The sequence below is a fragment of the Dreissena polymorpha genome, chromosome 4 (genome assembly GCF_020536995.1).
Source record: "Dreissena polymorpha isolate Duluth1 chromosome 4, UMN_Dpol_1.0, whole genome shotgun sequence".
NCBI classification, from domain to species: domain Eukaryota; kingdom Metazoa; phylum Mollusca; class Bivalvia; order Myida; family Dreissenidae; genus Dreissena; species Dreissena polymorpha.
In genome coordinates, this window is record NC_068358.1 from 45,901,591 (window position 1) to 45,915,237 (window position 13,647).

Consider the following 13,647-nt stretch of genomic DNA (forward strand, 5'->3'; position numbering starts at 1 on the left):
GATTCCGACACGAAATGTTGTTTTTTTACCTATATACTGTAAGATTTTAGCCCACTTGGGTCATCTTTTATGCACAATAAAACCTGCCAAAACACAAATATGTTTGGGTGTAAGAAGGACTTCAAATGACTAGCTAAAACTACATATAACTTCAATTTGTAAGTATGCACTTCCTGGTTTAGATGGGTTTAAAGGTTCGTCCTGTTTTACCCAAAGGCGTTTTTCACCAACTGACTGTTTTTTTTATGGACAAAAATTACAATGGCAACGTGCGACGGGCAATACAACTTATTGAAATTATCACAGTAACATTAATAATAAACAGATTAAAACGATTTTAAGGGTCATAACAGGATTTGTATTTGAAAGGAACACTATTATGACCAAAGTTGATATTTACCCCCATGATTAAAGTCACACATTTTTAAATTGATATTATAATTTATAAATGTTATAGTAATCTCTGCAAATGTCCCGAAACTTTTACAGGCTACAATGTCTTATACACTCACTACTTTTACTGGCTCCAAGTTTTATTTACTTGGTGGCCTACAGCAAATTAGTCCTAAAGATCGTGACAAAATTAGACGTTTGAAGCTTGTTCGTATATTTGTATGGATCAAGTGAAATAAGCAGGTCATATTGATTACTTTGATAATATTGAAATATGTATGAACAACACATAAGTAAATACGCCTCTTGAATTTACCATTGTACTGCATTGTAATTTGTAGGTTTTAAACTTACAATGTCAAGATCACCAACAAAACTGCTTAGCAGATACAGCAATTCTGGAAACGTGAACTGCTTTGAAAAGGAGTTAATATTCAGTTGATTAAAATTTATTTAGCACTGTGAGCCCCTCAAGGAGTAGTCCGAGAGCCCACGGGTGTTTATTGCAAGTTTTGAGGCCAAGATTTTTTTGTGTATATTCGAAAAGGGTATTTTATATCCTTCCAGAAAACCCATTTCTTAAGTGTCACAGCCGTATATATCTATGATTTTTTTGGTAAAATCACTCAAAATCGAAAGTTTTTCTGCTGATTTCTGGAATAATTAAATAAATACACATTTTCAGTCATGCGAATTAAACCAGGGTTTCCGTTTTGGGGTTTTAAAATAGGTATCAGAGACCTTTTCAATAATTCAGTGAAAAAAATATAATTTTCCATGTTTTTTTGTTTTTTTTTTAAAGTTAAAAACCACAAAAATTCTCATTTTTTTAGCCGAATTTGTCCATTTTTCAATTTTTAATTCTGCAAATTCTTTTTACAAAGTTAACAATTTCCAACATATTTGTCTAATTAGTGTTTTAAAAACACACATATGGCCTCCTTGTTTAATTCCAACAACGACTTTTTTTGATTACCATCTATTAGTGATTTTGGGGGGAAATGAATAAAATCACTCACAAAACTGCTGATTTCTGGAATAATTTGATTTAATTAGATTTATAAGACATGTGATCATTATAACAATCAAATATTGTTCGCATATTTATTTTACAGGTCTATATAGATATATTTATATGTATAACATCACTTTTATGAAAAGATCCGATACATTTATGGTGCTTATAGGTTAAAAACCAATAAATTCTTAACATTTGTAGCCGTTTTTGCCCATTTTCCAAGCTTAAGTTCTTCGGTCTTTGTTACCATGTAAACAATTTTCAATATGTCTGTCTCATTTGAGTTCTAAAAATGCACACAGTGTCTCCCTATTTTAGTGCATAATTTTTTTTAATGTCTTTTTTAAGTCATTGGGGGTGTGGAGTGGGGGACGACCTAAGTCACACGCAAAACTGCAGGTTTCTGCTCCAAAATGTCATTAATTAGACATGTGATCATTATAAATGGTCAAATGTTGTTCATTCATGTACATATGTATATAAAATCACACAAAACAAAATATTGAATCAAATGCTTACATTATGCCAAGATTGTGTGCACAGTTTGCTTATAGGTTAAAAACCGCTTAATGTTGAGAAAAATGAAATTTACACAATTTTGCCTTTTGTGATATGATTAAATTAATCTAATTACAATAAAAAAAACTGCAATCAATTCTATGTCCAAACATTGGTAACATAGTATATATATATTCTTTAAAATCCTGTAAATAGACCAATACTGACCTGTTTAATGTTTGAACCACTTTTACAAAAGTTGCTTCCCTTTGATTTAAACACGCCATGATTGGTTTGCAGAGGTCAAAATAAAATTATGAAAAACAGAAGGACTTGCCTAGATTTACAAGTATAAGTTCAGGTAAGTAATGTTTTTTTATCTATTAATGTACTATTTCAAACTTCATACACTATAGGCTTAATTTTATATAGTTTAACCGTTTGTTTGAAATATGTTTAAACATCGAACAGTTCCTGTGTATGACATGTTGATGACTTTTCCAGTTCATATTGACCATCTGTGCATGTTAACTCAGCATACCTTGGTAAAACAGTACTATAAGTACTTCAACAAAAGGGTTAGAATAGCATTGTACAAAAAAAAAGAGAAAGTGTACAGAAGGGTCATTTTCAATTTTTTTAGAAAGTGTAATAGTATACGGATATGCACATTTTCGGATAAATTCTACTTTAAATGGTGCTCCCAAAGTTACGGGCATCATGCTGAACGTTAGTCATACTATGAGGCTGTCTGTGTCATTTAATAATCTTTCACATCATCACGGTATAACAAATCCCAGTGACAGACTGCCTTTTTTAGCGAAACTATAATGTACGCCAAGATAATCATTTATAATTCTGAATTTAAAAATGCATTTGGTCTACAGAGTTATTTTTTCTTTCCAGAAATGTTTGAATGATATAAAGGGAACAGTAACAATGTTTATCAGCATCAAGCAAACTATGCAGGTTGGTTGAATGAAGTTTCTAGTTCTTATTAAAAAAGGTTAAAAACCACCAAATTTCTAAATTCTTTTACCTGCCTTTGCCCTATAAAAGTTATTTTTCTAAGTCTTATTACTATGTTAAAAATGTTTTCAATTTACTCTGTTTTTATCTTTCTTCATTACTATTCAAATATGTTATTGTTTAATTATCCATCCATAAATTGATTGTAGTACAACAATAACAACAACAGTACATGTATTGTATATTTCAGGTCTTGCTGTCTAGGTCGTCAAACTGGTTGTGCATTGACAACTCAAACCCTCACATGCAAGTACCAGTTTTGGGGGTAAGGATGGTACATGTTTGAAAATCACTCAAAAGGCCTGGAAATATGAAAATAACATTTCCTGAATGTAGGACTGTTGAAAATAATGTTGTCACACAAGTAATGTTTCAATGGAATGAGTTCAGTAATTCAATCTGACTGATAAGAATACTTTGCTGAATGATGATATTTGCATTTCTACAAGTCAATAATACAATTTAATACTTAGAAAATACATTTCAGATGTTAACAGAGAAGAAGTGAGCAGTATGTTGATGGATGACCTGTGCTTCATTAGACTGCCTGAATAACTTCTACTTTCTGGTATTTAAACTTAAAGATTATTCTATTTTATTCAAGTCGCAATAAATTAGCGATTATTAATGAAATAAAATGCAGAACAAACAGTTTGAGTCTGTCATTCGGTCAAATTGTTTTTACATCAGTTTTGTTTGTTTAATATCTTGTTTCCGATTAACCAAGAGTGTTTATCAATCAATCAATCAATCAATCAATCAATTGATCAATCAATCCAGATCAGATCAAATCAAATAAAACCAATCAATTAAACAAAGAAGTAAACAATTAAGCTTGGTCGAACAGACACACTAAACAAACAAACAAAATTAAATAGTCAAGTAGTTAATTACATTTGTAATCTACCATTTGCAAAACTTTTTCAGGTGTAAAGATGGCATCGAATAACAATAACATCAACCAGACTAGCAGTACCGAACCGCCGTGTGTGCTACATGCAGGTCCTCTCATTGTGTCTGAAGAGATCAAATTGTTTGACACGGAATCATGGACACGAGTTAGAAAAGCATTTCACATAAGAAAATCAAAACCTAACTGGAATTTATCAAAGTATTCAGCAGTCTGTTCGTGTTTACCGGACAGTTTCTCTTGTGTTGATGGATATCATACTACTTGTTATAAAAATTTCACTGCCATTTCTGAATCATTTCAGTTGCATAAATCGTTAAGTACATCAAGCTTGTTACTTAGGTCTCTTGTAGATCATCCGGTGACGGATCCTGGAGGAAAATTTCCACACACCTGCATCTTCTGTGGACGTGCGCAAATACAACGAAGAGGTCAGCTCCCTGAACTGCTCGGATGCTGTGACAATCACGAAGCTGAGGAGAATATCAAGCAGGCAGCACAAGTTCTACATGACCAGGAGATGATGGCAAAAGTTGGGAGTGTTGACTTTATTGCAAGGCAGGTTAGATACCATCATAGTTGTAGGAAACAGTATATCAATAAATCTGACAGAAAGAGGAAAATAGTCAAAACAGAATGTGCTATCAACTCACCTGAGTCTATGCAACCGCAAAAAAACAAGGACCATGTCTTCAACAAAATTAAAGAACACATTGACTCGCATATCATAATGCAGGAAAACCCCGAAATACTGACATCACTTTATGAACTATATAGAACTTGCTTGTCAAAGTGATAACACAAACGCGTATTTCTTTGGGCAGAAAATTTTACAACACTATGCTGGAAAACTGAAGATTGGGAAATTAAGTAATCGTCAAGGCAACGTTATTTTTTCATCTAGCATGCGCGAAGAAGATGCAATCAAATGTGCTATACAAAGGGCTGATTCTATTGAAATGAAAACTGTAGAAGTGGCTGTCCATATGAGAAAATTGATATTAGACATTAAGAATTCAAGCAAGGACTTTCCATATCCTCTATCAGCTGAAGATCTATTGAAAGGGCAGGCACAACCACCCGAATTGCTTGTGAAATTTTTCCGCACATTATTTACAGGATCAGACAATAAACCGGATGACAGAGTCCAGCGTTATGTAGAATCAGTGTCGGATTATTGTCTCTTCGCCTGTACGAAAGGATGGTTGAAACATGTCAGTCTTGGATTGGGCCTGAAAAGCATGACTGGAAGTAGGAAAGTCATTGAAGTATTAAATCATCTTGGCCATTGTTGCAGTTACCATACAGTTGAAGGTTTTGAAACAGATCTAGCCATGTCAGTATCGGAAAAGGGTCATGCAACACCTGATGGAATATTGAAAATACCAGACTTGTCAACAGCTTTAGCTTGGGAAAATTATGACGAGATGAATGAGACCTTATCTGGTAGCGGAACACTTCACGACACTGTCGGGATTTGCTACCAGAACATCAGTACAGAATCTGCTTGCAATGTATCTCGTGAAATGACAAACGATGACAGAAAAAAGGGAAACAGAGAAGTCGTACATTTGATAGCTCAGATATACCGGAACTTGAGCCCTACAGTAAAAAGCCTAAAATTTCTGAATTTAGTTACAGTTTGAAGACCACAGACCCCCCTGACAATTTGCAGAATTGCAAGAGACGTGATATACTATGGGCTGTTATGTCCAATCAATTTGCACATATACCTATGTGGACAGGATGGAATTCCATATTTGAGAATGATCCTCTACTGCAACAAACAATCGCTTACATGAACACTCCCGCCTACCCGTCTTGACGTAGTCGCAGAAACATTGAGGGTATCTCAAAAGGTTGCCGAAGAATGCCAAGAGGATTATGCAATTGTCACTTATGATCTCGCAATTGCAAAACCTGCCAAACAGATTCAGCAAGCAGAATCTCCTAGATTCGACAATATCTTCACATGCTTTGGCCCTTTTCACATACAGCTAGCCTTTTTTGGGTCATTGGGACATATTCTGGACGAGTCAGGTGGACCACAAATCCTCACAGACACAGAGGTTCTTGGCAGTGGGTCACTGTCGGGATTCATTTCTGGGAAACATTTTAATCGATGTAAGCGGTTACATCCAATGCTTTACCAGGCTTTCAAAATCCTGCACTTACGGGCTTTTCTGCATGAAATCAGTGCCTTCAAACCTGAAATGATAAGAGCAATGGAACAGCTCCGTGAGACACGATCTACCGAAGCACTAGATCAGCTTGAAGACAGCGCAGAATATTCGGAATTCATGTGCTCTTACGAAGATTTTACACAGAAGACCAGGAATGGGGAACATGGGAAAACAGCACAGTATTGGATGATGTACATGGATCTAGTCCAGCTATACTTGCTCTTCAGTCGAGCGTGTCATACAAACGACATTAAGCTGTTTACATACTGCCTCGGCGAAATGGTGAAGGTCTTTTTTGCGACAAATCGTCCAAATTACGCCAGATGTATGTTCCGGTACCATCTTGATCTTATTAACATAGACCAAACCCATCCTGGAATAGGACCAAAACTAGAGAAAGGGGCTTTCACGATTCGACGGACATCAAAGATGTTTTCACGTTCTCCAGTAGATATTGTACTAGAGCAGTCGATAAATGCAGATGCCGCCTCGAGATTAACTGGGATTTCGTCATTCAGTACTAAAGAAGGTGCTCGTCGACGTTGGATGCTTACACAGACATCTAGAAGGACTATTGTAAATAGTCTTCTCACAAAATCAGGAATGATATCGTACGATAGTCCTGCACAAGAGCTGAAACAGTCACATCTTGAACGCGACAATAACGACTTGCAAAAGCTGGTGTCTGGAATCGAGACCAGAATGAATCCATTTAGCAGTGATTACAGAAATGATGAACTTATTTGCATCTCCACTGGCAAGATTGTTTCCAAAGATATTGCAGATGATTTATTGACGATAGAGAAACAGGGAAGTGCCTGGATGGAACAATTTGCAAGTGGATGCTTTCTCGACTCCTCACGATTAGAAAAGCCTATTCCAAGAAGGAAGGTTAAGAATTTCGCAGATTGTGCTATTAAAATGGCTGTTACAAGAAAGGATAACACCATAAGGCAACTGACTTGTTCAAGAGATCTGTTTGGTCGATTGCTATACTTGGCCACAACAATTGAAATAGATCTGAAGAAAATCTTCTCGTTTCTTCTAACGCCAGTGCCACTTTCCCTAGCACATGTTGATGGGAGTGTAATGAAAACAGATAAATCGAAATTAATGAAGATTCTAGAAGACAGAATAACAAGTGAACCACCCCAAAGAAATGACGCAACTATCATTGACGGCATGTTCTTGATTCAGACAATGACCGCTTTGCCGAGTACATTTGCCGAGATAGCAAAGGTGATAATTTCTCGATTGTCCGGCTTATCTTCCCGTGTGGACTTTGTGTGTGATACGTACAGACATCCATCCATTAAAGACATTGAAAGGACATCGCGTAGCGCAGTTGTTGGTGGATTCATTGTGTCTGGTTGAGATCAGAGAAGACCAAAGGAATTTCATAAAGAATTGCGATCAGAGTCATTCAAGACCTCTTTTTTGGTTTTCCTGTCAGAAGAGTGGGCGAGAAATGAATATGCACCATTTTTAAAGGACCATTGTCTCTATTTTGGGCTTGAAGACAAATGCTACAGGTTCACGTCAGACCAGGAAACAGTTAGTCGCATTGAAATAGGCGATTTGGCCTGTAAACACGAAGAAGCAGACACGCGTATAATCTGGCACCTTCATCACATTGCGCAACATACCGAAGACTCACAAAATGTAGTCATACGCTGTAGTGACACCGATGTTTTGGTTATCCTTTTGAACTATGCAGGAAAGTATTCATTGAATGTATGGATGGATGTTGGACTCAGTAGCAGTAAGAACAAGAGATATATATTGAAGTCAACAAGCTCGGATCCGTCCTTGGGAAAAGTATTTGTGATGCCTTACCTGCAGTGCATGCTTTTACAGGCTGCGATTACACTGCAGCATTTGTCCGCAAGAGAAAGGTTAGGCCATTCTCTCTTGTCGAGAAGTCTACATTATTCCAGAAAGCATTTGCTGCCCTTGGAGAAAGTCAGGAAGTTACACCAGAAACAGAGAGTACTATTGAGTCATTTGTTTGTGCGATGTATGGGAAGCCAGGATTATGTGATGTTGAAAGTGTCAGATACTCCATCTTCCGAACAAAGTTTGCACAAACTGATGAAGCACAACCGCTCGGTAAAATTAAAGGTGAAGATGCCACTCTTCTACCTCCTTCAAAACCTGTTTTACACCAAAAGCTACTACGGACAAATTTGGTGTCGTATATTTGGCGGCATGCTCACAAGGCAGTCCCTCTGGAATTGGATCCAACAGAAAATGGATGGTTGGAAGATGATGGATACTTTAAGTTGAAGTGGTTTTCTGGACCACAATTACCTACAGACATTGAACGTGTGCTTTCGGAGAGCGTTGATGAGCCAGATGACACTGATGAAGTTGAGTTGGAGATTGATGATATCGATGGTGATGACGAAGATTGTTCAAATACTGATTAATACAACAATGAAATATTAGCATGAATAATCATGTTTTGGCATTTGCTTAAATGTACTAGCACAACTGGATGACTTTACTTACACATAGATGAATATGGAAATGGTTGCTTTTAGTCATGTGAAAGATTTATGATGTACACATACTTAGTACATAACAAGGCCGGATGACAATTATAATGTTTGTCATTATTTACTTTGTAAATACATTTTAGTTAAAAAAATATATTTATTGAAAGTATACGTAGTTAAACAATTGTTTTATGTTGATAAGAATTGTGCGTGATAAATGCTAGTAGATGTGTGTACATAAAAACAGTACATGTATAAAATATGATAATTTATCATGTATACAAAGTATGTTTAATGTCTAGATGAAATTAAATAATTGTTTGATTTTCGTGACAAATGTTGTTAAAAAAAAATAAAAAAAATAAAGTATACGTAGTTAAACTATTGTTTCATGTTGATAAGAATTGTTCGTGATAAATTCTAGTAGATGTGTGAACATGAAAAACAGTACATGTATGAAATATAATAATTTATTATGTACATAAAGTATGGTTAATGTCTAGATGAAATTAAATAATTGTTTGATTTTCATGCCAAATGGTGTTACATGTAACAGTTGTGTGACATAAAATGTTAGTAAATGTTTTGTTTATAATGATACTGAAAATGTATAACATATAGTACAGATTTTTGCGTTCCGTAACAAAGTATTGTAATAAATCAAGAAAGTCGTTAAAAGGACCAAGTGGTCCTTTTTCAACCTATAAACACTAATATCAATACATTAGATTATGTTTAACTGAAAATACTGAATATGTTAAAGGGCATATTTAAGCAATGTTAGATCATTTAAAATGTCAGCAGATAAATTTCGAAATTTGCAGTGGGTATGAAAACCGCTGAAATAAATCAGGTGAAATGACTCAAAAAGAAAGAATATATTAAAAATTTAGTGGTTTTTAACCTTCAAGTACACTGTACTCATTGGAATGTTTTGTTTTGAGCTATGTTATACGCATATGTACAAAGACGAATAGTGCTTATTATTATCGTGATCACATGTCTTTTAAATCTAACTATATCAAATTATTCCAAAAATTAGCAGTTTTGTGTTTGATTTCGTTTATTGTTCCTGAAATCTCACTTAAAGTCTTCATTAACAAATGTACATGTTTGAATTAAATCAGGAGAACCTTTTGTGTGTTTTTAATACAGTATTTAGACTAATATGTTGAAAATTATTTCAGTAGAGTAAAAATTCGATGAACTAAAACCTGAAAAATGGACTAAAACAGCTAAACTAGTTAAAATTTAGTGGTTTTTAACCTACATAAACTTTATAAAAAAAAGTGGTTTTAACCTAAAACCACTCTGCGATTATTGCATGGTTTGTTTAGAGTGCAATTGTATATATGCGAACAATATTTGATTGTTATAATGATCACATGTCTTATAAATCTAATTAAATCAAATTATTCCAGAAATCAGCAGTTTTGTGAGTGATTTTATTCATTTCCCCCCAAAATCACTAATAGATGCTGATCAAAAAAAGTCGTTGTTGGAATGAAACAAGGAGGCCATATGTGTGTTTTTAAAACACTAATTAGACAAATATGTTGGAAATTGTTAACTTTGTAAAAAGAATTTGCAGAATTAAAAATTGAAAAATGGGCAAATTCGGCTAAAAAAAAGAGAGAATTTTTGTGGTTTTTAACTTAAAAAAAAAAAAATACCTGGAAAATTATATTTTTTTCACTGAATTATCGAAAAGGTCTCTGATACCTATTTTAAAACCCCAAAACGGAAACCCTGGGTTAATTCGCATGACTGAAAATGTGTATTTATTTAATTATTCCAGAAATCAGCAGAAAAACTTTCGATTTTGAGTGATTTTACCAAAAAAATCATAGATATATACGGCTGTGACACTTAAGAAATGGGTTTTCTGGAAGGATATAAAATACCCTTTTCAAATATACAAAAAAAAATATTGGCCTCAAAACTTGCAATAAACACCCGTGGGCTCTCGGACTAGAGGTGCTATATAAAAGTCACTCTTGTCGGTCGGTCTTTACGTCCTAAACAAGTGAGTTTGATTGGTGATCACCATACCTCCGAGTATCCCCCCCATACACACAACACAAGGAAGGTGATCACCATACCTCCGAGTATCCCCCCCATACACACAACACAAGGAAGGTGATCACCATACCTCCGAGTATCCCCCCCATACACACAACACAAGGAAATAAATATTGGAAATCTAAAATCTAGAAAAAGTTAGAAATTTCAAATCTGATTCATATTCGTCGCAATTTTGCTGAGTGTAGTAAGTTTATAAGATATGAATTTTGAAATTCACACACGTGTCGGTTGTAAGATCGTTTTTTCATCATATTTTTTGTGGAGCGAACTATTTAAAAAAGTTTTTAGGGATTACACAGAAATGTAAAGTACGCCATGAGCATGAAGAGTAAAGCGCTGCAGGGGTATTAGTGACATTTTTAACAAAGCTGTAGTTGAACTTACTGCACTCTCACAAATATTACAACGATTAAATTTGAAAGAATCCCGCATAAAAAACCCACATTAAATTAAGGTTACAAAACGGGTCTTTGAGTACATGGCAACAAGTTATATAACATCCCAAACATATTTAAAAGATAATTTTAGTCACATACATAGCAATTAATGTATTTGGTTTATTTTCAGTATTTTGACACTCAGATTCCGGAGTGGTTGAATCCTGACACATTCAGTCTGATGCCGAAGAATCTCATAGCTGTATTTGACCATCTTAAGGTAAATCAATCTTTACCAAATTTAAAATCAACCTCCACATCAATGGAAGGAAGTCCACTTTTGCAACTAGTTAACATTATCATCATATCCACTACTTGCCTATATTCCAATACCGCTATTCCGCTGCACATGATTGCTTGTCGTATAAAAGCTAAAATGTCTCGGTCTATTGTTCGTCTCAACCAGTGACTAAAAAACATGACAGCCCACATGACGTTTGCTTATTTTTGCGAAGGGAAATGCTCGTTAATTAGTTTTATCATGGTATGAGTTTTAACATCTTGACTGAAAATGATTTCATACTAATTGTTGTTTTAAGATGTGGAAATAGCAAAGCCGTTTGCGTTTTGTATTCTTGCAAAGGAAAATGTACTCTTTAATTTGTTTTATCATTGTATGAAGTTTTCTAAATTTAAATGATTTAAAACGTATTGTTGCTTAACGGTGTGGACATACGTTTCAGTGATAAAAAGTCAACGAAATGGGCAAAGAATAAAGCAACCAAGCCATATCGTAAAAAAATAAAGCAACCAAGCCATGCTATCAGCTGGTACCTTGTTGGGTACGAACTACGAACTAATATTTAAAAATTCACATGTAATATTTAAGTTTTTTAAACCATGTTTTATGTTTACCTATTTTTGAGTATAGAATTACATTCAAAGTGAATATTATTATAAATTAAAAGAGTTTAATTGATAATTTAGTTTTTTTCTAGATGTTGTCTGTATATCACTCCGAGGCTCTTCAGTGAAATTTCAAGGGTCTGGAGCAGCCGACATTTTCTCATTTATTCTTGAATCTGAAAACCGTATGACGTCATTGTGCCCGATAAAAGACCAATACAGCCAGGCGCACACATATTCGTGGTCCTGTATTTTCTTTTATGAAAGGTTAATTGGGTCGGTTGGTAAATAAACGGTATATTTAATTTTTATAATGAATACATGCGCCATGATAGCAATTGAACGGTGGGTCGTGCTTTTGTTCAGATGAAATACGGAACTTCTCTTTCTTTGACACCTGGTAAAGGCAATTACTACAGTAATCAGGTCCGGTTTTCTACCAGTTCTGAAACACTAGGTGGAACTTCAGTGAAGGTTGTGAAAAGTCTACATGTTTGTACAATAAGGTCGTGAAAAGTAAACATTAAAAAAACGATACATGTTTCACTTGTTTGTATAAACAAAGAGACAACAAGCTCCTTCAGTACCAATCATTGTTTTGATGAATCGCGTATAATAATGGCAACCAGCCTAGTTTCTAAATATTAAAATAGGAAAAAAAAACTGTAAAATAGGTCAGTAATATATCTGTGATATTAATATGCGTATTTTTTTCTCTTCCTGTATTGGTCGGGTGACCCATTTAGCATGACAATCGCACAGCGACTGTTTTTGTAATGACCGCCCTACCCACTTCCGCTATATCTGTTTTATTGAGACGGGGTCGTATCAAAGAAATGATTTACTGTCTAGAATTTCATTCAGTTTTTTTGTAGTTCAAATTGTGTTCATTGTATATTCCGACAGGATGCTATTTTAAATTGAAGAATTGAAGATAGACAGACAATAAAATGCGTATACAGATAAATATGGACACATGCCGTATTTTTAATAACTTTCTTAACCATTCATTTGCAAATACCGTACTGTATGTTAATAAATTGGTACGTTTTTATTTTAATGTTGTTTTTCTTTTTAAGAATGTAGTTCAAATTGTGTTCATTGTATATTCCAACAGTATGCTATTTTAAATTGAAGAATTGAAGATAGACAGAATACGTTTTTATTTTAATGTTGTTTTTCTTTTTAAGAATAATTATTTAATAGAGAGAAAGGGTACAACAAGGTTAATCTGATTAGCATGCCAAATCTGAGAAGTAATTGTGCTACTTGAAAATCTAGTTTGTTCATAAATGAAAATTGACATTTTTTTATAAACTCTATTATCCACATTCGCTTTTATGTACTATAAATTTAGAATCCTTTACGCGCACTACATATGTTAAACAAAGAGTCAATCGCCTGAATGAATAATATCACACATGCTTCGACAACCAACGATTTGGAGTCCTATTTCATTATTTTGTTTGCTTTACCAGCAAAATATGAGGATGGGTAATACAACGTTTCTATAATATAATCAATAAATACTTAACTTCACAGAAGGTAAGTACTATTGGTGCTTGTTTTAAATTTTCCGTGTAGATTGTATCATTTATTATAATTTAATGACACACTATCATTACACAGATTAGAAAAATAATATTATATTCAGAAATACTAAGAAGAGTTTTGAATGCAAGGTTATGGAAGAAGACTTTTATGCATTTGGATTGTCGAATGGACCATTTTATATCATTGAAACTGTGTT

At 34.3% G+C, this 13,647-nt stretch overlaps 1 protein-coding gene across 1 annotated transcript; it reads left to right on the forward strand.

Moving 5' to 3' along the window:
• The first annotated feature begins 2,191 nt into the window (after positions 1-2,191).
• On the forward strand, positions 2,192-10,134 carry LOC127879998 (uncharacterized). The gene is made up of 5 exons (XM_052427173.1): positions 2,192-2,270; positions 2,816-2,878; positions 3,129-3,203; positions 3,426-3,506; positions 3,866-10,134. Exon 5 carries the CDS (start codon positions 5,990-5,992, stop codon positions 7,403-7,405), a length of 1,416 nt encoding a protein of 471 aa, XP_052283133.1. The 5' UTR covers positions 2,192-2,270; positions 2,816-2,878; positions 3,129-3,203; positions 3,426-3,506; positions 3,866-5,989; the 3' UTR covers positions 7,406-10,134.
• The last annotated feature ends 3,513 nt before the right edge of the window (positions 10,135-13,647 follow it).